Source organism: Miniopterus schreibersii (assembly GCF_964146895.1).
Source record: "Miniopterus schreibersii genome assembly, chromosome: 1".
In the NCBI taxonomy this organism is placed as follows: Eukaryota; Metazoa; Chordata; class Mammalia; order Chiroptera; family Miniopteridae; genus Miniopterus; species Miniopterus schreibersii.
The window spans coordinates 50,969,354-50,989,820 of NC_138101.1; the positions used below are offsets into that span (position 1 = coordinate 50,969,354).

The following is a 20,467-nucleotide window of genomic DNA, read 5'->3' on the forward strand; positions in this document are numbered from 1 at the left end:
CTGAAAGAAAAGGTGAAGTTAACCAGGTAAGAGGGAGGGGAAAACATTCCTGGCAGAGAGAATAGTATGTGCATCTCTGTAATAAATTAAGATAATGTATACTGAATAACTTCTTTGGTGCTTCCCTGTAGAGGTAGTCGCCTGCTCCAAATGGTTGTGTGGCATTTTGGAGCTGGAAAAATTAAGGAGTCACCCCTTGGTTACCCAAAAACATTTGATTTCATGCTGAAAACCTCCACACAAAGATGATGTTTGCCATTTACACCATATGACCAACACCTGTTTAGAACAGTAGGTAAAGAAACCAAGCTTCATCTAAAAAGGAAGAATAAATCTTTGATATGAATGAATTAATCAGGCACAATAAACATAACAAAAATAGATGAAGTAGTAGTTCTCAAAGTATGGTCCCCGGATGAGTGGCATCAGCATCACCTGCAAATATGTTAGAAATGCAAATACTTAGGCCCACTGTAGACCTAATTGAATAAGAAACTCTTAGGGGCACAGCCCAGCAATTTGTGTTTTAACAAGTTTTTAAGGATGTTCTGATGCATAAGTTTGAATTGCTTAAGACCAAGAACATGGGAACCTTTTAGAAGTTGTAGGAGTGACCACTGATTGAGTACAGATTGGGACAAATGGTAAGCTTTGTCATCGTTCTTGTTGTTGCTGTAGTTTTCCCATTCAGGGACTGGAACTTAAACAAAACAGTGTTAGGTCCCACCCAATTCTGCTATAACCTAGGTATTTGAAGACTTTTGATTAGAATTAGGATAAATCTAAAGAAAAGTAATTCATTTTATTTAATGCCACTTACCTAAAATCTAGCTATTTTAATAGACCTTATAGTTTTGTTTGCTTTATTTTAGTGTTTCAGAACATTTGAAAGTATAGGCACTCTAGAATTTAAAACAGTTAGCCATGCTGCAGAGGTGATGTTGAAGAAAGGATATGCTTGGTGGCATTACTAAGTTAATTAACAATAGTCAATATTTAAGAAACATCTAGTTGTGAAGTAGTGTATGAAAGATCCTAATAAGAAGATGTCACTGTTGCCCTAAAGGGATTTATTCAGATCAGAAGCATGTGTGAAAAGTTTACTATTTCAAAACTGTGTGCCAAATGAGTGACAGCAACAAGAAGTACCACAGATGTTCATTCAGAGGAGGGAGAGATAATACTTTTTTATTGTACGAATGGCAAGGTAACTGCCCTAGCCATGACTCAGAGAATATAAAGCATCTTGCACACTCTGAGTACCTCAGGGTTTTCTTTCTTTCAAATATCACAATTTTAATAGAGATTGAATGTCTAAATATAAAGTACTTGTCATTGAGATGTAATTATTGCATAATGTATTGGCACATTACAATAAAGAGACTTACTGGCTGTGTTATAAAATTAATTGTAAGGCAGCTATGCCTTAAACACTGTCCAATGGGAGCTGGTTACCAGAAGGCCTTCAATCCAATTCACAGAGGAGCATCAGTAATATAGACATACTGAATTTGGATTCTTTGACGGTCTGGAGATTATCAGCTCTTATAATTGCCAATTAGAAATTTCTATTTATTTGGAGAAAAATTATGCTTATTTGATTTTGTTTATCTGAAATATATGATTTTTTATTTCTTGTATTTGATAGCACACTATCTTTTTTTGCCACAAGTTTTTTTTCTTACTCTTATAACAAAATGAAATAAAATAATGACAGGTTTCCCCTTCTGTACGAAAGCAAAGCGTTCCTCTGAAACTTTGTGTTAAGACAAAAATGCATAAATCGAAGAAGCTGGTGCTATTAATTAGTAAGGAAACATTTCTGAGTTATTCCCGGATCCCCCAAATAACCTACAAGATCATACCAAATGTGCTTAGTTGCATCTTGTTCCTTGGGGAGTGTTAAGTAACACCTTTACAGGCTCTCCTAGGCTTTTCTCATTACCTGAGGACACACTTTTGTAGCAGATACACAAAGTAAATGGAGGTAAAGCTCAGATGTTCAAAGACACAGTTAAGAGCTATGGGACCGTGATATTGAGTGTGGTTCCCAGGTGTTCTAGAATAGAAAGAGTTCATCCAAAGGGCACTAACAGAGCCAAACTCTAAACATTGAGAATTGCAGTGGAGACGCCATGCAGGAGAATAGGAAGTTGATTCTCTAAAGCCCAAACTCCCCAATGACGTGTAACTTAGAGTATATAGTGCAAAATCACAAGACACTGTGGGTTAGGAGGGTGGGTTCATGCTGGGAACTGATTGGTTAGAGGTGAGGAAGAGTAATAAATCATTTATTTTGGTCTTGAGAACAGTTTTGAGATCTGTTCCCTTGTCCTTCTGTCCAGTCTCATGGGAAAGTAGCCAGGGGGCCCTTCCACCTTAGGACTAAGGCACTGAAACATAACTTTGGTCAAGATGTTATCTTTAGCCTGCCAGAGGTCCAGACTTTGTGACCATTAGTCAGATCCAGGCTACTGTCTTCTGCTGCCTCCAGGGTTGCTGATTACCCAGGGAGAAGGCTAGGTCTTGAGGGGTAGAGAGATAGATGATTTCTAGAGCTAGGATTTAAAGCTAAATTTAATCAATGTCATAAGGACCCTCAGTTTCACTGGGAAGAGCTTGGCAGTGCCATTCTCACTGCCCCAGATGCACTGCCCCTATAATGGCTCTCTGCAGAACAAATGCTGAATGCTATATTTTCGCCTTTTTTTGTAAAAGTGAAAATCTCTTTGGATTTCTTTCAGTCAGCGAAAACAAGTATTAATATAGATCTTTAATAAAAGCCAAGTGGAGTAAAACAGATTTTCAAAAAGCAGGGGATACCTGTATTAGTTTGCTTATTTTGTGGTTTTCTAGTAAACACCTTTATGAATAGTGTTCTTAGGGGGGAAAAAACAGTTAAAATGGTCTCTAAGAAGTTTGTTTTTCTAAAATGTGTTTTCTTCTCCTTTCTGTGTCTTAGTTTTTGTCCTTATGAATGGCTTTTTCTTCCTATCTTTTTGAACCTGTATATTGTTCCTGTGTGTTTTTCAGTATTTAAGTGAAAGTTGACATTCCTATGAATAAAAGACTGGTAATAAACATTTCTGCTGGGGGAGGGGTCAAGAAAATTATTACTTCATCGTTTTGAGCCTCCTTGAAATTTTAGCCTTTTTTTTTTTTTTAAATAAACTTGTGGTTATTATTTATAGGATAATCATACTTAAGCTTGACTTTGTTGAAAGACACCATATTCAAACAATTTCTCTTTAGAGGAGGAAAAGTAAAACTTTTTTCAAATGTATAATTCTAAACTTTTAGATGATAGTGATAATAATCGATTTTCTTTGTGTTATATATAAGTTTCTTAGTTTTATTGTCTTGTGATTATTAAAATGTGTGATCTATGTGATTAGGTTTTAGAATTTTTTGAGATTTGGTTGTGGTCTTTCACCTGGTCTAATTTTGTAAATAATCTGTGGGAATTTGGAAAGAATATATTTTCTGTTTCTAGGGTATGACTTAAGCCTGTTCATGCAGGTGCTTTGAAATTTTCTCTAGGTTTTTATTACTTTGTATACTTGATCTGTCAGATCCTTAGGGAAAGTTAAAATCTTCTACTAGAATGATGTTTTTGTCTGTCTTACTACTGTCATCATGTGTTTTATGCAGTTTTGTGTGATGTGTATAATGGCTAATGACTAATATAAATAGATTGGATCTTTTATCAATATAAATTAAGCCTTTCTTTTCTTTTTACTCTTCTCCTTAAATTGTATGTAGTCTGCTCTTAACATTGCTACCTCTGCTTCCTTTTCCTTGCCATTTACTAGAATATCTTTCCTCCTTCATCTTCAAATGATCCGTGTTGAAACTTAGGTATTTCTTATAAACAGTAGATAGCTGGATTTCACTTTTTTGCCCAGCTGAGGAGATGCTGTTTGTTAATTTGAAAATTAAATGTGGCCATTGAAATAAAAATTCTGGAGAAATTTTATTGAGTGTCCTCCCTTCCTAATTATATGCTTCTTATTCCATGTTATTAACCTATTAGAAAGCCTAGCTTATGACAGAATGCATACACATTTAAGATTTTAGCTTTCACATTATGGATGAACTCATGCAGAGGCTTAGTGGTCCTAGAAAATAAAAATGTCATTCTCATACACATTCTGGATAGTCTTTAAAACTGAAATTGTTGTGCCCTTGGAAAAATAAACTTACAATTATATTAGTTGCCCAAAACAGTAATTTTTTAAAAAATTATGGAACTATCGCTCTTTGCAAAATATAGATCTTTTGAATCTGAGATTTTAAGGTATTAGAATTGATTGGTTGTTGTGAAAATTGCCTCTTCATAACTAAAAAGAGGAAAAAACCCCAATCTCCTTTGCTTAGGCAAGGATATAAATCCCTTTTACTATGTCTGTGGTCATTTCTGTTTCCCTGTTTAATAAATAAAATAATAAATTCATGAAATTAGTAAATGAAACAGATAAAAAGATAATAGAATGAAGCATTTTGATAAAGAGAAGTACCAAAAAAAAAAAAAGCAAAGTTGCTGTAACTCCAAATTTAAAAAATTCAGCGTTACCAGCAAGTGTCCTGGGAAAATTGAGAAGACCATGTCACATTTCTTATTGTTTTTGGAAAAAAATTTGGGTATGGTTGCAGAGAACAGGGCATATAGAATCCTTTGGCCGTATTTCGTTATAAATACTTTTTATATGCGTGAGTGAAAACTACAAGTTACTACAGATAGCTAGGACAGATATAAAATAAATGTCTCTGCTCTTCACTCATTAAGAAGTGTTTCAAAATTAGAATTTGTAGGTACCCGTTTAAACAAACAATTTTACTAGAGAATAAATGGTCTATTATTTTTTATCAGCAGAATTATATGAAATATTAAGTTCTTCCTGTTTTTGTTGTATAGAATTGCTTTCATTGAATAAATACTTTCATGGAAATACCCTTGCTATTGAAACAGAAAAAATATGTAAAGAATATATAAACTCAGAACCACACATACACATATATTTTTATTTATGAAATGAAACTCTTTGAGCTGGAAAGATCTTAATCCATTTGACCTAATAATTTTTAGAAATAAGGAAACAAGGCCTAGTTTAAATGACTTATAAGAATTAATATTGGCAGAACAGAAATGATATAACTATTTTAAAGTAAGTCTTTATGAGCAATACCTATTTAGAGCTGTAAAGTCACTTTATGTATACATTACAATAAACTATTAAAATTGATAGCTTCACAGGATTTTAGAAAAATATCTGGTGACAAAGTGCCATCACTTTGTATTATACAGATATTAAAAATAATAAGGAAAAGTTATTAAGTTATTGGAAAATTTAATAACTTACATGAAATGGATACCTGAAAAGACATAAATTACCAAAAGCTTACTCACCAAAAAACAGACAACCTGAATTGCCTATATCTATTAAGATGATTGCATATAGTTTTAAATGTCCCACGAAGAAAACTCTAGGCCCATATTGCTTCACTAGGGAATTTTAAAAATTTAAAGAAGAAAAGGCAATTCTCTCTCAAATGCTTGAAGAAGATTGAAAATGAGAAAATACTTCTGAACTAACTCTATGAGGTCAACAGTACTGTAATATAAAAAATCAGACAAAGACAGGGAAAACAAAACTATAAGTCAATATACTTTATGAGCATTAATGCAAAAGTCATTAATAAAACTTTTAACAAATTGAATCCAACAATATATAAAAGGGATAATACACTATAATTAAGTAGATCATAGGAGTACAAGATTTGTTTAACATTCATAAATCAATCAGTATCATTCACTGTGCTTATAAACTAAATAGAAGCAAAATCATACGATCATCTCAGTAGATACAGAAGAAACATTTAATAAAATCCAACATCCGTTCCTGATTTTTTTAAAACCTGCCAATAAAAAAGAACTATCTCTACCTGATAAAGGGTACATACAAAAAACTTATAGGTAACATCATACTTAGTGGTGAAACATTAAACCTTTCCCCCTAAGAGCATAGTAAGGATTTCTGCTCTTGTTACTTATATTCAGCATTGTACTCAAAGGTCTGAACAGTGTAATAAGGCAAGAAGAAGAAATAAAAGGCATCCGGATTACAAAGAAAGCAGTTAAACAGTATTTATTTGAAAATTACATAAATGCTTACATAGAAAATTTGATGGAATCCACAAAAAGAAGTCTCTGGAACTGAGTTCAGCAAGTTGCAGAATACAAGATCAATATACAAAAGTCAGCTGTATTCATACATAGTAGCAATGAACAGTTGGAAACTGAAATTTTAAAATGCCATTTCATTTTATTTTTTTTAATTATTTTTGAATTCTTATAAGAGTTTATTTGAGTGAAACATATGCCGAGGAGCAAGATCTCAAATGCTCCCAAGAATAACAGTTTTGCAGCTCCTTTTATGTATTTGAAATTAAGGAGGGAAATAAGGAAGGTTGCATGAAGGCTAGGAAGGCGACAGGAAGCAGTTTGGGAATGGGACTGCAAAATAATTAAAATTATGGGCTGTCTTGGGGTGGTCATGTGAAGATTGGATTACAGGGTAGTTAAGATTATGTGCTCTCTTGAGGGGCCTGAAAGGGGGCATTTCAAAGGTTTGTTAACCTAGATGCACAGAAGCAATGTACAGGGCTGCTTAGGAAAAGATAAACCTTTTAGTAAAGTTGTATGCCTGGGGCATGACTACCCACCATGACCTGCCCAGATAGGAATTTATAATCAGATCACCCTGTGAGGCTACTTTCTATAGAACCCCTTTCTTTTGTCCACAAGAAAACAACCTATCCAGATAAAGCAAAATTATTCTTTGCTATAGGTACACACATGGCCTGCTCCCCCACCAGAAATTTCAAATCAGTTCTCAAGGTCCATTAGTAGAAGAATGAGAAGTGAAATTGAATTATACTCTGAGAGCTGAGTTTTGGGTCTTGAGTTGCTTTTAGTGATTGGTTTCTGAAAAGTCTTCTATTCTCTGAGCTGCAGAACAACTCTGGTCTTCTCCTTGGTCATATGAGGGTTATGACCCCCAGTGAGGAAACTTGCCTTCTGCTAAGGAAGAAGCTTGAGATTTTTTCCACAGGTAGTACAGAGGAATCAGGAAGCAGGAGTGGGGAATGTCCCCTTGACCTGTGATATAAAGAAACAAACAAAGCTATCCGAGGCAGGAATGGCATACCTCTGATGCCTAATTTTAGAAGCAGAATATGAGGAGATGAGTTGGAGCACACATGAGCAACTCCAATAAAAAGCTGAGATAGAAGATTCTTTCTCTAGCTGTGAATGATGGGCTGTGGAACCAAAGTGCACAGGGTTTTTCAAACATAATTGCTGAGAAATCATAGTTTTCTACTAGAAGATCTGAGATAGTCTAGCTGGCTCTCTGTGAACAAGGAAATAGACTTGGTAGGAACTGAAAGATTAAAAGTAACTTTTTGTAGCCCTGGTGGATGGCTCAGGTGGTTGGAGCATTGACCTGTACACCAAAAAAGGTTGTGGGTTCAGGGCGTGTGCGGGAGGCAACTGCTCGATGTTTCTCTCTCTCATCAGTGTTTGTCTCTCTCTCTCTCTCTCTCTCAAAATCAATAAAAACACATCCTCGAGTAAGGATTAAAAAAAAGAAAAGGTAACTTTTCATACATTAGTCATCCAGGAAGCAAAAGGAAGTGGAAAACCCCCAGAGGATGACTCCCTTGATTGAATCTTCATGATGCTCTGTAATTAGGAACCCTAAAGAGGTTTCTGCACATTAAAACAAAACAAAACTGGAAGACTAAAAGCTGTCTAGATTAGGGATGGCAGATACATAGCATATATGCCATCCTCTGCCTCCCCATGCCATGACAAACATCACCAGTTAATCATTGTACTTTTTCCTGATAAGATTGCAATTTTTCTTATGTTGAGATCTACAAAATTGTGAAGGCCACCTCTCCCTGTCTGAGATCTCACTTTATCCTTTCAGTTGAAATATTACTGGACAGGGACAGGTCCCAGAATGGGTCTGCCTCGGGTCAGCCTATAGCGTGTGGGTTTTTGACTTCGTGCAGCAAAGATTTCACAAACAAGTCCAGATGATTTTGAGAGTACATTTATTAAAGCTAAGGACAGTGAAACAAAGAAGGGCTTAGGATAGAAGAAGCAACATAGAGCCTAGGCTGGGCTGCTTTGGCTCACTGAGAAGTAAGAAAAAAAGGGTTTCTTGGAGACAGGTTCAGGGGGTTAGCCCCAGGATGAGCTGCCACTATCCATTGCTCCCCTGTAAAATACCATTTTAAATTGGTAAAAATGTAGAGTACAAATTATGAAATAATTTGGAATAAATCTGACAAAAGATGTGAAGATCTGTATAATGAAAACTAAAAAACAATGCTGAGAGAAAATAAAGAAGACCTAAAAAAATGGGAGGGCTATGTTGTGCTCCTGGATCAGAAGACTCAATATTGTTGTCAATATTCTCTAAATCCTTTATATATCCAATTGTAATCCCAATGGTTGTTTTTTTTTTTTGTAGAATTTGTGGATTGATTCTAAAGTCCATAAGGCAATTCAGTGGATTTAGACTAGATAAAACAACATTGAAATAGAAAAAGTTTGACGGCTCACATTAGTTTATTTCAACATTTATTATAAAGCTACATTAATCAAAATAGACAAATAGATCAATGGAACATTAGAGAGTCCAAAAGAGATCCACATTTATATGGTCAATTGATTTTTGAGAAAGATGCAAAGGATAGTCTTTTCCAGGAATGGTACAGTGATAATTGGGTATCTCTATACTAAAAAAAATGTTTTAAATAATTTTGATTATTACTCCACAGTACATACAAAAATTAATTCAAAATGGGTCATAGATTTAAATATAAAACTTAAAATTGTAAAAGTTCTAGAGGAAAGCATAGGAGATAATAATTGTGACCATGGGTTAGTGAAATAGTTCTTAGGATACCAAATGCATGATTCATAAAACAAAAAAAATGATAAAATGGACTTGATTCAACTTAGAAACATCTCTTCTAAACACATTAAGAGAATGAAAGGAGGAGTCAAAGGGTGGGAGAAATATTTGCAATTTATATAATGGATAAAGGACTTATATCCAGAATATATAAAGAACTCTTAAAACTCAGTAGTAAGAAACAACCCCCAAAAAATTGGGCAAAAGATTGGAACAGATACTTTATCAAAGAAGATATACAAATTTCAGATTTCAAATAACAACATGAAACTATTAGTCATGGGGGAAATACAGAAGTCTTAATATCATCAATCATCAACAAGATGCAAATTAAAACCTCAGCAGCTAGCACTAGAATGTTTAAAATTAGAATGTTTAAGCATTAGAATGTTTAAAATTTAAGAGACTGACCATACCAAGAATTAGCAAAGATTTGGTTGCAATTAGAACTTTCTACATGGCTGGTGAGAATGTAAAATGGTATGGTTTTTACATTTTGGAAACTGTTTAGCAGTTTCTTAAAAAGTTAAATATACATATACCACCCAAAAGAAATGAAAATATATGTCCATACAAAGACTTGTACATGAATGTTCATTGCAACTTTATTTGCAGTAGCCAAAAGCTATAAACAAACCAAATATCTATCAACAGGTGAATGGATAAACAAATTGTGATAATTCCATGTAATGAATCACTATACAGCAATAAAAATTAGTGAACTGTTGATTCATGCAACAACATAATTTCAAAATAATGAATTACACTGAGTGAAGGAAATCAGACAAAAATAATACATGTTGTATGATTCTAATCTAAAATTCTAAAAAATGCAAACTGAATTAAAATGATAAAGGTGATCAATGGTTACTTGGGGATGAGAGTTACACAAGGGGCTAGAAGCTGGGATGACAGGAGCGTATGAGGGCCTGTCTGTGTGGCTCAGTGGGCTGAGCATCGTCCATGCCCCAGGAGGTCGCCGGTTTGCTTCCCAGTCAGAGCACATGCCCAGGTTTCGGGTTCAATTCCCAGTAGGGGGCATGCAGGAGGCAGCAGATCAATGATTCTCTCTCACTGATATTTTTCCCTCCCCCTTCCTCTTTTTCTCCAAATCAATAAAAACATTTTTTTGTTTTAAAGTGTATGAGGAAAGGTTTGGGTGGTGGATATGTTTATTATCTTGATTGTGGTAATAGTTTCACAGGTATATTCTATCAGAACATCAGATTGCACTCTTTTAGTATGTGCAGTTATGCCTTAATTAAAGCTGCTTTTAAAAATATATCAAATATTTTCCAAAAATTGTTTAGTTTTTAAATTCAGAGCTTGACCTTTTTCCTTATTAATTTGAAACTCTTTGTTTTTTAAAAAATGTTTTCCAATCAAAAGTCACATGTGGCTAATGGCTACTGCACTGGAATGCGCAGATAGAATTTGATGTTTTGCTAAATTACAGTTCAAGAAAAAAGTCAAGCCCGGCAGGGCGTGGCTCAGCGGTTGAGCATCGACCTAGGATCCGGGCGATTGGGGTTCGATTCCCGGTCAGGGCACATGCCCGGGTTGCGGGATCGATCAATGACTCTCTCATCATTGATGTTTCTGTCTCTCTCCCTCTCCTTTCCTCTCTCTGAAATCAATAAAGATATATTTTTTTAAAAAAATCAAAACAACACATTTTCATATGAAAACTGAGAGTATTTATTATCAGGGAAGCCCTCATTGAACAAATTAGTAAAAGATGTATTTTAGGCAGCAGGAAGAAGGAATGATAAGCAGACGAATCAGTCAGCATGATGGTAAATCTAAACAGTCATTAGCTGTATAAAAGCTTGATAATAATGACGTAACTTCAAAACTATAAATAAAATAACGTTTAGATTGGTGTAAATGATAGGAGTTAAAACAGTTTAAGGGTTTGACTCCGTTCATGAGAATGGTAGAGACGTTGACTTTAGAGTTATCATCGTCAAATATCCTTAAAGTTGGTAAGGATCATCATAAAACCAAAGAAGGAAAATGTAAAACTTTCAATCTGGTGGAACCAAAGGAGAGTAACTAACTCAGTGCATTAGAAGGGATACACAGCACTGAACTTAAAATTTAATTCCTGATTTTTTTAAAGCCTTTATAGGAAATATAGAAAGTTCTTACGGTGTAAAAGCTTCGCATAAATATTTGTATAGTGTATGCAGCTTTTAAAAGACCTAAACCTAACTCATCTATATTACATTTCTAATTACCTACAATCATAATTTTGTTGTTTAACAGGGTGCATCAGTTGTCTTTGACATGCTACATCTTGCCCTGCTTTTATTAGGCCAGAATTAACAGGTTCTTCAAGTTACATGTGTTTGAACCTGATAAAATTACCCTATTTGTCCCCTAGAAACAAACTATAAAACATGAAATTAATTTAATCTCTAGCATTTTAAAAATGAATAATGTGGGTTGTTTAACAAATGTTTAAAACAGAGTAAACATCTCCTGTCCCACAAATACACAGTAAATATACTTGTTTTGATTTGAAATTATTTGGCTCTAGATTTTACACACAGACCATTTTATAAATTTAAAGAGTCATACATTTAGAAGGGAAAGTTGCTACGGGTCATGCTCTCTACCTCTAGTGCCATACTTGCTGATATCTGTAATTTTACTCTAATTTTACTGTATTTATTGTTTTAATTTATATACTTATAGAGATTTTTTAAAATATTGAGATATAATGTATACTGTAAAAAGCATTATTCCTAATTGCACAACTTGATGAATTTTATGAATGTATACACTCATATAACCACCACCATCTGACCACTGGGTGCTAGAACATTTCTAGCACCCAGGAAGGCCCCCTCATGTTCCATTGTAGTCAGTCAATTCTGAGTTACCAAAGGTAATCTTTATTATGACGTATCATGTAGATTAAGTTTTGCCTAAAAATAAACATCACACAAATAGAATAATACAATGTGAACTCTTTAGTGTTGTCTGCCTTCTTTCACTCAACATTCTGAGATTTACCCACTTTATGTAACCAAGCTTTTTAAAGAATACATATCATAATTACTTCACTCTTTTCTCAAATAAAGGAATTAAAAGGTGGCTTTGTGCCTTGTATCATTTAGTAACAATTAAGATTTTTACTTTTTTAGGGTTATGTGCAGTGGCCATGGTTAACATTTTTATGAGAAATGTATCCTTAATTTTTCTTTTTGAAAAATGAAATTGTTTATCACTCAAATTAGCCTCCTTTCCCCTTTTTGCTTTGAGAAGGAAAATTTCTTTACAGTGTAAACAGGGGGGTGATATATGATGATCAGGAGAGAATAGTATTAGTGATCACAAAAATATTTTTCATAAGTAGTTACAGGTCAAGATTATGTGGAATCATGTCATCATAAGTAAAGCAACTTCCTTTCTAGAAAGTTGTATATTTTCTTCCCCTCTGAAAGCTGAATATAGATACTGATCTTCACTGACCTTTCATCCAGTTCTTTGAAAATGAGATAAATGCTAGTCGCCCCTGGCTATTACTGGGTTTTCAGTCTTTATATAGATTCCAGGGCCTTAAAAGTAAAGAGAAGTTGCTAAGATCATTTTTTAAATTTTGTTTTCTTTTTTCCCCTGGCTTTATGCAGATAGCAGGGGTCAAAGAAGATCTCCTTTAACTTGAAGCTTCATACTGAATAACAAAAACCTGCGGCTTTATTAAAGGCCTTTACCATAAAACTTACTTCTGGTTTATTTTGTCTGGCAAAATATAATGTGGCAGCTGTGTGATCTACAGAGGCTGTCATGAAGTTGTTAGGTGGCAAAATAAGTGCCAGTGCTTTAAGAAGTTTAGTACTTGGTTCCAAAGTTGCTTCAACAAAATTGATAAGCCAGCAATAAAATCATGTTTTTAAATAGACTTTACCATTCACAATTAACATTTTTACTACTGCTTGAATAGGATGGTCAAATAAGATATGACTGGTGTATTTTAAGAAAGAAGCTACCTTAGAGCAAATTCTTTTAGAAGTCTGCTGCCTAAAATATTACATTTATGTGGAATAATTTTGCTCTCAAAGTTTGGATGTTCCCTGGAAAAATAGAAATTGGTATTAATCCCAGGCTCTTTTCTAGGTGCTGGCTTTATGTGTAATGATATATTCATCCATCAGACAGGGTGGAAGAGACCAAAGGTGCTCACTCCAGGGCTTGAGGAGATACAGTATAGATATTAGTGGGATTTATAGAAAGTGTCAGAGAAGAAACAAAATGTGTAGGCAGTTATTTGTAGTTGGCTTTATTTTAGGAGTGTGATTTTTTTTTTTTAAGCCAAATAAAGATACTATTTTAGGTGGGTAAGGCAATTTATTTCTAAATCCATAGTCAGTGACATCCTGAGTTTGGTGTGATTTATTCAGCTTCCTCCTTATAAACAGAGAACTATTTAGGTCTCACTTCTAGTTTAAAATTATTTTGGATAGTCATTTTGACTTTCTAATAGGAAATGACTTTATTATAATTTGTATAAAACAGTTACTTGTAACACTTTCTGGCTTGCCACAACTCTTGTAAAATGCCTCCCTGGTGAAAAAGAAATTTTTTTAAGCATTAGGGAAGGATATAAGTCATAAATACTGTGTTTCATGATATTCTTAGTATCAGTCCATTGGCATAGAAATGGAACAAGTACAAGTTCAAGAAGCAAGTTAATTGAGCCGTGATACCATTTTATTAGTGGTCCATATGTGTGTGTTGGATAGATTGGTATGCACATCTAAATCCCCAGGAAGCTTTAAAAAAAATACTGTGCAGCCTGGTCAGGTGTGGCTCAGCAGTTGAGCATCGACCTAGGATCCAGGAGATCGTGATTCGATTCCCAGTCAGGGCACATGCCCGGGTTGCAGGCTCGATCCCCAGTTGGGCACGTGCAGGAGGTAGCCGATCAGTGACGACTCTCTCATCATTGCCTTTTCTATCTTCCTCCCTCTCCCTTCCTCTATTTGAAATCAATAAAGATATATTAAAAAAAAAAAAAATACTGTGCAGAATGTTGTGCCCCTTCTCCAGAATTGACATAAAAGTTCTCAGTGATTTGGGAGACAGAAGGCCTGTGTGCTTTCTTAATTACCCCAAAGCCCAAAGTCAGATGCTTTGGGAATAACTTTGTTTCAATATTACAATTAACAAAGTTGACACTTCCTTTGACTCATACTTGAAAAAATAACTAAAAGTAATAGAGACTGGAGAATAAAATTAAAGATCCAGAATATACTCTGGTTGAATAATTTAGAGATCTTAGTATTTGAAAGTTGAAAGAAAATTTTGTTTTCTTCATAATAGAGCTCTAAAATAACCTTTTTGTGTGTGTATAACCAGCACAATCTAAATTGTTAAGTTATCGTCAGAGCAGAGTGGAGCAGAAGGACACCTTTAAAAGGTTACAGACCTATGGAATATAGTTGGAATTGTAAACATTTATTATTTTCAAGTATTTCAATTACATTATTATAATGGCATTGTACCTGATTTAGGAAATTCATAATTCCTATCCTTAGGCCACTTGTATTCTAGAAAAAATATGTGAAAACAGAGTTACAAAAGCATTTTGGCATGTAATTTTTGGGTGTGTACTTTTTACTGTTGAGGATAAAGAAGGTTGCTGAGAAAGGTGGAAACCAAAGGAAAAACAAAGAGGAGGAACTTAATATATCAAAGGAGTAAAGTGGGCATATTCCTCAGAATATCACTCGTTAAACTCAGATCTCATTAGTGTTTTGTTACCAGGATGCGTGGTTTGGAATTGCCTTGAGTCTTACATGTATGTAACAAAATAAAAACTACTAGCAACCTAATTGATCAGAAGCCATACCAAGATGCCAGGGTTTGTGGCTTGGTTGGATTGGTGACTTGAATGTGTTTAGTGTTTAGGAAAAAAAGGAATAAAAATTAAAATATTATGTGTGTTTCTGCAGCAAAGGATCATTACTAAGAAATAAAAATATATTTTGTCTTCTATTCTAGTGAAGAAAAACTCATAAAATATCAATTTGGAATGACAAGTTTGCATAATTTCATGTTAATCAAAATGCTATAACTTCTATTATAAATAACATTTTTCTAAAAGTATATGCTGACATTAATATATTAATATACAGGGTGTTTCAAAAAAGTGTATACACATTTTAACAGCTAAAAGCTCAGTTTTGAAAACGAAATGTATTTTAATAAACACTGCCTTTATAATTATTCAAAGTGTGTGTATACATTTTGGGGGTACACCCTGTATAGTACATTCAAATAAATATCTTCATTTGCTAATTTGTGTTATACCTAAAGATAATGACTAAATATAGTAAAATACCTATTTCATATGTGTAGATACTCAATAAGTATTAATTGGCTTGATTGTAAAATTTTAAACCAGTTTTTCTAAATTGGGGATCTAGGTTAACTAGGAATAACGTGTAATAAATAGAACACTTATAGAAGTATATTCCCCCCAAGGAATTAAAGTAAAAATTAGTACTATTTAAGGATACTTTGTACTTTAAATCATCTGTATTTATAATAGGACTTCTAGGTAAGAAATCTGTATGATAAGCAAGGTCTGGAAACCTACTACATCGGGAAGTAAGTTCTTGGGGACAAAAGGCTTACAAATGCTTGGCTATATCAAGAAAATTTACATGAAGTAAAATGTCTTTGAAGAGACTATCATCAATTTACATTGTATAGATGTCTTAATTTCAATCATTAACACAATGTTATTTTCAAAAAGGGATTGTTCTTCTGTTTTGTTTCATATTAGAGAAACTGAAGTTTTAAAAATGGAGTAACAATTTTTATGAGGAATTAATAAAATTTGAGTTGGGAATCAATCTGTAGCATATATTATAATTTTCAGTGAGCCTTCAATAATTTATCACAAAGTTTTACTATCAAGCAGGGGAAATATTCTAAACAATTTATTTTTGTTTATTTGTGCATTTATATACCAGATGATTGATTTAACTACAGATATATTTTTATGCCCACATGAACTAAATGTTTTAGAGAATTCTGTATTATAGTGTGACTTCATCAAATCCTTCAGAGTTTGAAACTGGCCTCTGCATAGATTTTTGCCAAGAGCCCTGATATATAAAACGGGAAGACTACTACAAGTTCTCTATTTGTGCCTGCATAGCAAAGGGATTTTCTGATGCTTTTGATTAGTATTCCCTTATCATGTTTGATACCCAGTTCTGATCATTTCCCTAATTTTCATACCATAAGTGGAAAGCCAAGAAAATAAATTGAAGAGAGCCATTTAAAGGACATGGTGAGATCTCTGAAGAAAAAAATGCATAGAGCTGTGTCTTAGTTGAAGGGAACGATGGAAGGAAGCTCTAAGACCTTCCTTTGCATATCAAATTTCTGTTTATTTCTAACTTTGCTTCTAGCTGCTTGAAATTCTGTTTAAGCAACTCTTTCTGTGGAATGTTGGTAAAGTCTATAAATAGGATCATTTGACTACTGGAATCAGTTCACATCAGATTTACTCTTTCATAATAATAGCATTCTTGAGGGCAATCATCACACAACTAAAATATTATAGGACATTAAATTACAAGCTTCTGACTTTCCATTTTTAAATATTCTTTTGTTAGCATTCTTTGAAGGATTTTGAATACATTTGCTTGAAATTCCTTCCTTTTAGTTAGACAATGAGAGTAAATTAGACTGATTCTAGCCATGATTCTAAATGTCCTCACTTGTACATCTGCATAACACTTTACAATTATTTAAAAATATATTTTGTGGTTTAATTGTTTTCTAAAGAATTCAGTACTTAAAGTTGTGTGTGTGTGTAGGGAATTTGACAGCAATGTAATTTGTTGTCACAGGTGCTTTTAGCTTTATTACAAGACATTTAAAATCATATATGAAGACAATGAAAATATTTGTGCCTAGTATGTGTTTTTTAACAAGCAGAAATATGATCAACCTTGGCAATTGTTTCTCATGTTCTTCTCCACCATCCCTCTGTCCCAAATCCCTGCCCTCCCAGGTACAAACTTAATAATTTCCTGTCTGCATGCCTTTGCTTTGGCAGTTTCTTCTCTTTGGAATCCTCCCTTAACCATGGTCAAATCTTAACTCATCTAAAGGGCCACATATAAAAAAAGAAATTATTTCTCTTTTCATTGTAGTTGAGGTAATTTTGCTATCATCTAAATCACTTTTATATTCTTTTTTTTTCTATATATACATTTAATCTCCTGAATAGTACTATGGACTCTGTGAGCAAATGACCTGTATGTAATGTTTGTAAGATTATGTTTAAATAGGTATAGTGCTTAAATGATGGTTTACTGTAGATGTTCAGTAAAAACAAACACACAAACAAATACCTACTATACAAAGCAAAAGTTAAAGATACAGTTCTTGCCAGGTAATAGTTTTGCTGACCTTGGTTGTGCTGGTAAGTGACTAAATCCCTTAGCCATTTCAGAGTGATAAGCAAGTATGGATTACTTTCACCCTCAGCAGTTTCTGTTGCCTGCCACCCTGTCAGGGAGGGTATAGTCCGTGGCCAGGGATAAGAAGTGTACAAACTCTTTTCTGGTCTGGGTAAGTACCAGCATCTAGGATGGCCCGATAGGACATAGCATTTAGACTTTTGGAAGGCATCCATGCCTCTGTTACCTGTGATTCCCAATAATTTATAAATTCAAATGGTAATAGAGATACCAGAAACCATAGTTCTGTCCCCAAATAAGGAATTAAGCATGAGCGTTAGAATCCCAGCCTCCTATCCTAGGTTCAGGGGTGGATACTGGGGAACTTGATAGAAAGGCTAATAAAAAGATTTAATTAAAATAGCAGGGTGGAGGTTGATGGTGGTGAGTGAAAGTGTGATAGGGAGATTACAGCAGGATACTTGCGCGGGTACCTGAGAGAAGAACCACATGGGAGAAAGGACTGAGAAGGAACAGTCTTAATGTTGGTGTACACCAGGGCTCAGTCTTTGCTCTTGATTTCTTTTCAGTCATAACTCACTTTTTGGTGATCTCATCCACTCACAGGGTTTTAAATAGCATCTATTAGTCCATTTACTTCCAAAATATGCTTCTTGACACCTTTTCTAAAACTCCAGATCCAGCTGCCCAGCTTGACACCCCATTTGAGTGTCTGACAGGTATCTTAAACTTAATAAGTTCCAAAGTAAAGTTCTAATTCCAACCACCATCTCCCAGCCGCTACCTCCGCAACCTGCATTATCTGTAGTCTCTTCTGTCTCAGTTAATGGTTCTCCGTTCTTTCCGTTACTGAGACCAAAATCTTGGAGTCATCCTGATTCCTCTCTTTCTCATTCCACATCCAGTCTGTCAGAAAATCCTGTTGTCACTGCCTCTACTGCTCTATCTCCACAAAAATACATCGCGTTTCCAGCAGGTTCTCACTACCTCTGCCGCGGCCATTCTGGTTGCAGGCCATCATCGCCTCATACCAGATATTAATGCACTGCCTTTCTGACTGGTCTCCTAGTGTTTGTTCCCTTTAGTTGCTAATTTGAAAGGAATGTATTGTAGACTCCTTTATAATGCTATGACATGTGATATCTCAATATTTTGGAGAGCAGTCTTTGGCAAAGAAAAGATTGTTCTGCCTTGTTCTGCTGAGTTCTCTGGCTAGATTGTATGGTACTTGTTCTTGAGATACCTAAGAATTGTTTAACATAAAATGCATAAAGTGGCTGCGAAAGGCAACAGTCTACCTAGGTTTACCAGCTGGGATTATTCATTGAACTATATTTTGCCATAAGACTTGTGGACCATATTTTTTAGCAGCCTAATGTGTGGATGGGTGGGACTGTGAGGACCATTGGTCTGTAACTCAGCTCCAATGCAACGTAAGATGTTCTGACTGATTAAAAGATGTGCTCAAACACATGTTTCTTCCTCGACATAGTTATTCAAGACCTATTTGAGGTTCATAAAAATACAAGAGAATATATAGAGTTGGCTTTTTAATCTTCAAAGGAGGAATTAATTTTAATAGTTTACTTTTTTATTGACATAAAGATCAGAATCTTGGCCATAAGAGGTTAAAAACTCAGAAAGGATAAATGATTCCGTTCCAATAAAAGTCATTTTCAGGAATACATAGGTACTGTATGTGTGGAAAACTGTTGCGTAGACTTTTGTCAGTGTCTTATGGTTTGGCCTGGATATCTGTATGCCCGTTCAGATTGAATAATGATGGCATTGGCAGTTACAGGCCTTTCATGACTTTCCTGTAGCAGCTTCTTGAGTCTATATTCCAGTCCACTTAGCAGTTACCTTAAAACCTATAGGAACTTGTTTTTGAAATGGGAAGACAAAGTAAAATTTCCTTTAATAAGCCTGTTTTGTTTAGCCTAATAGCTTTACTTTTGGAAGGGGAACTGCTGAAATCTTAAGGAATTTTTTTAATACTTCTATACATGAGCTCTTAGGCATCCATACAGGTAAACATTAAAATAAAAGTAGAGACCCATTATCACATTCGATAATATACAAGCTGCCTGAAATTCTAGTGAAACAGTGAACAAATGCTAACAAAACCAAATCCAAGTTGAGATAAAGATATCGTTTGACACAAAAAAGAGACTTTCATTGTACTTGAAAGCTTTACTAATCCAAATCTGATGAATTAGCAAATGAATTATTTTCTATCAGTTTCAGACCACTATAATCTAAATCAGGGAATCTTAACCTGGAGTCAACAGATGGGCTACAAGAAGGTCTATGAACCCCTTTTGTATACAGAGTTTTGTTTTTATAGGCAGTTTCCTTGAAAGGGAGATCGTAGTGTTCACCATATTCTCAAAGGAATCCATGATCCCCTGCAAAAAAAAAGCTTAAGAACTACTGATCCTTATCCCTCTCTGTCTGTCTGTCTATCATCTATCTATCTGTCTCACTGTGATGAAGTGCTTAAACCAGTTTAGTCTTAGGACTGACAGTGAAATTTCTCTATAATTTCTAAGATCTACCATCTAGGTTTTTGAAAGATAAGCCAAATCAAGGCATTGTTAGTAATGCTAGCAGTGATTGATATATGAAGCTCTCCTTTGACTTGGTGTATGTAACTATAGTTGCCCTATAATATAAATAGGCTGGGATACTCATTTAAGTGATCTGTAGTGCCTCTGATTATAATTTTAAGCAATTTTCTTTCCTTTTTTCTTTTATTTTGTGTGGTTACAAACCAGTAAGCATAGCTGATCCTGCTGCCCTTGGCTTTATCATTTCTCCATGGTCCCTGCTGTTGCTGCCATCTGGTAGTGTGTCATTTACAGATGAAAATATTTCCAATCAGGACCTTCGAGCATTCACTGCACCAGAGGTTCTTCAAAATCAATCACTAACTTCTCTCTCAGATGTTGAAAAGGTAACTGTTAAGTCTATTATGCTTGATTTTGTTTTTTATTTTGTTGGGGTAGGAAAAATAAAGACACT

At 34.5% G+C, this 20,467-nt stretch overlaps 1 protein-coding gene across 11 annotated transcripts in view; it reads left to right on the forward strand.

Annotated features, from left to right (window-relative positions):
• The window catches only part of PTPN13 (protein tyrosine phosphatase non-receptor type 13), a 173,585-nt gene that overhangs the window by 34,687 nt on the left and 118,431 nt on the right, over positions 1–20,467 (forward strand). For all 11 annotated transcript variants that reach the window (XM_081127218.1, XM_081127222.1, XM_081127224.1 and 8 more), the window contains exon 3: positions 20,221–20,399. In XM_081127218.1, the coding sequence (XP_080983344.1) occupies positions 20,221–20,399 (179 nt within the window). The remainder of the gene's footprint in view (positions 1–20,220; positions 20,400–20,467) is intronic.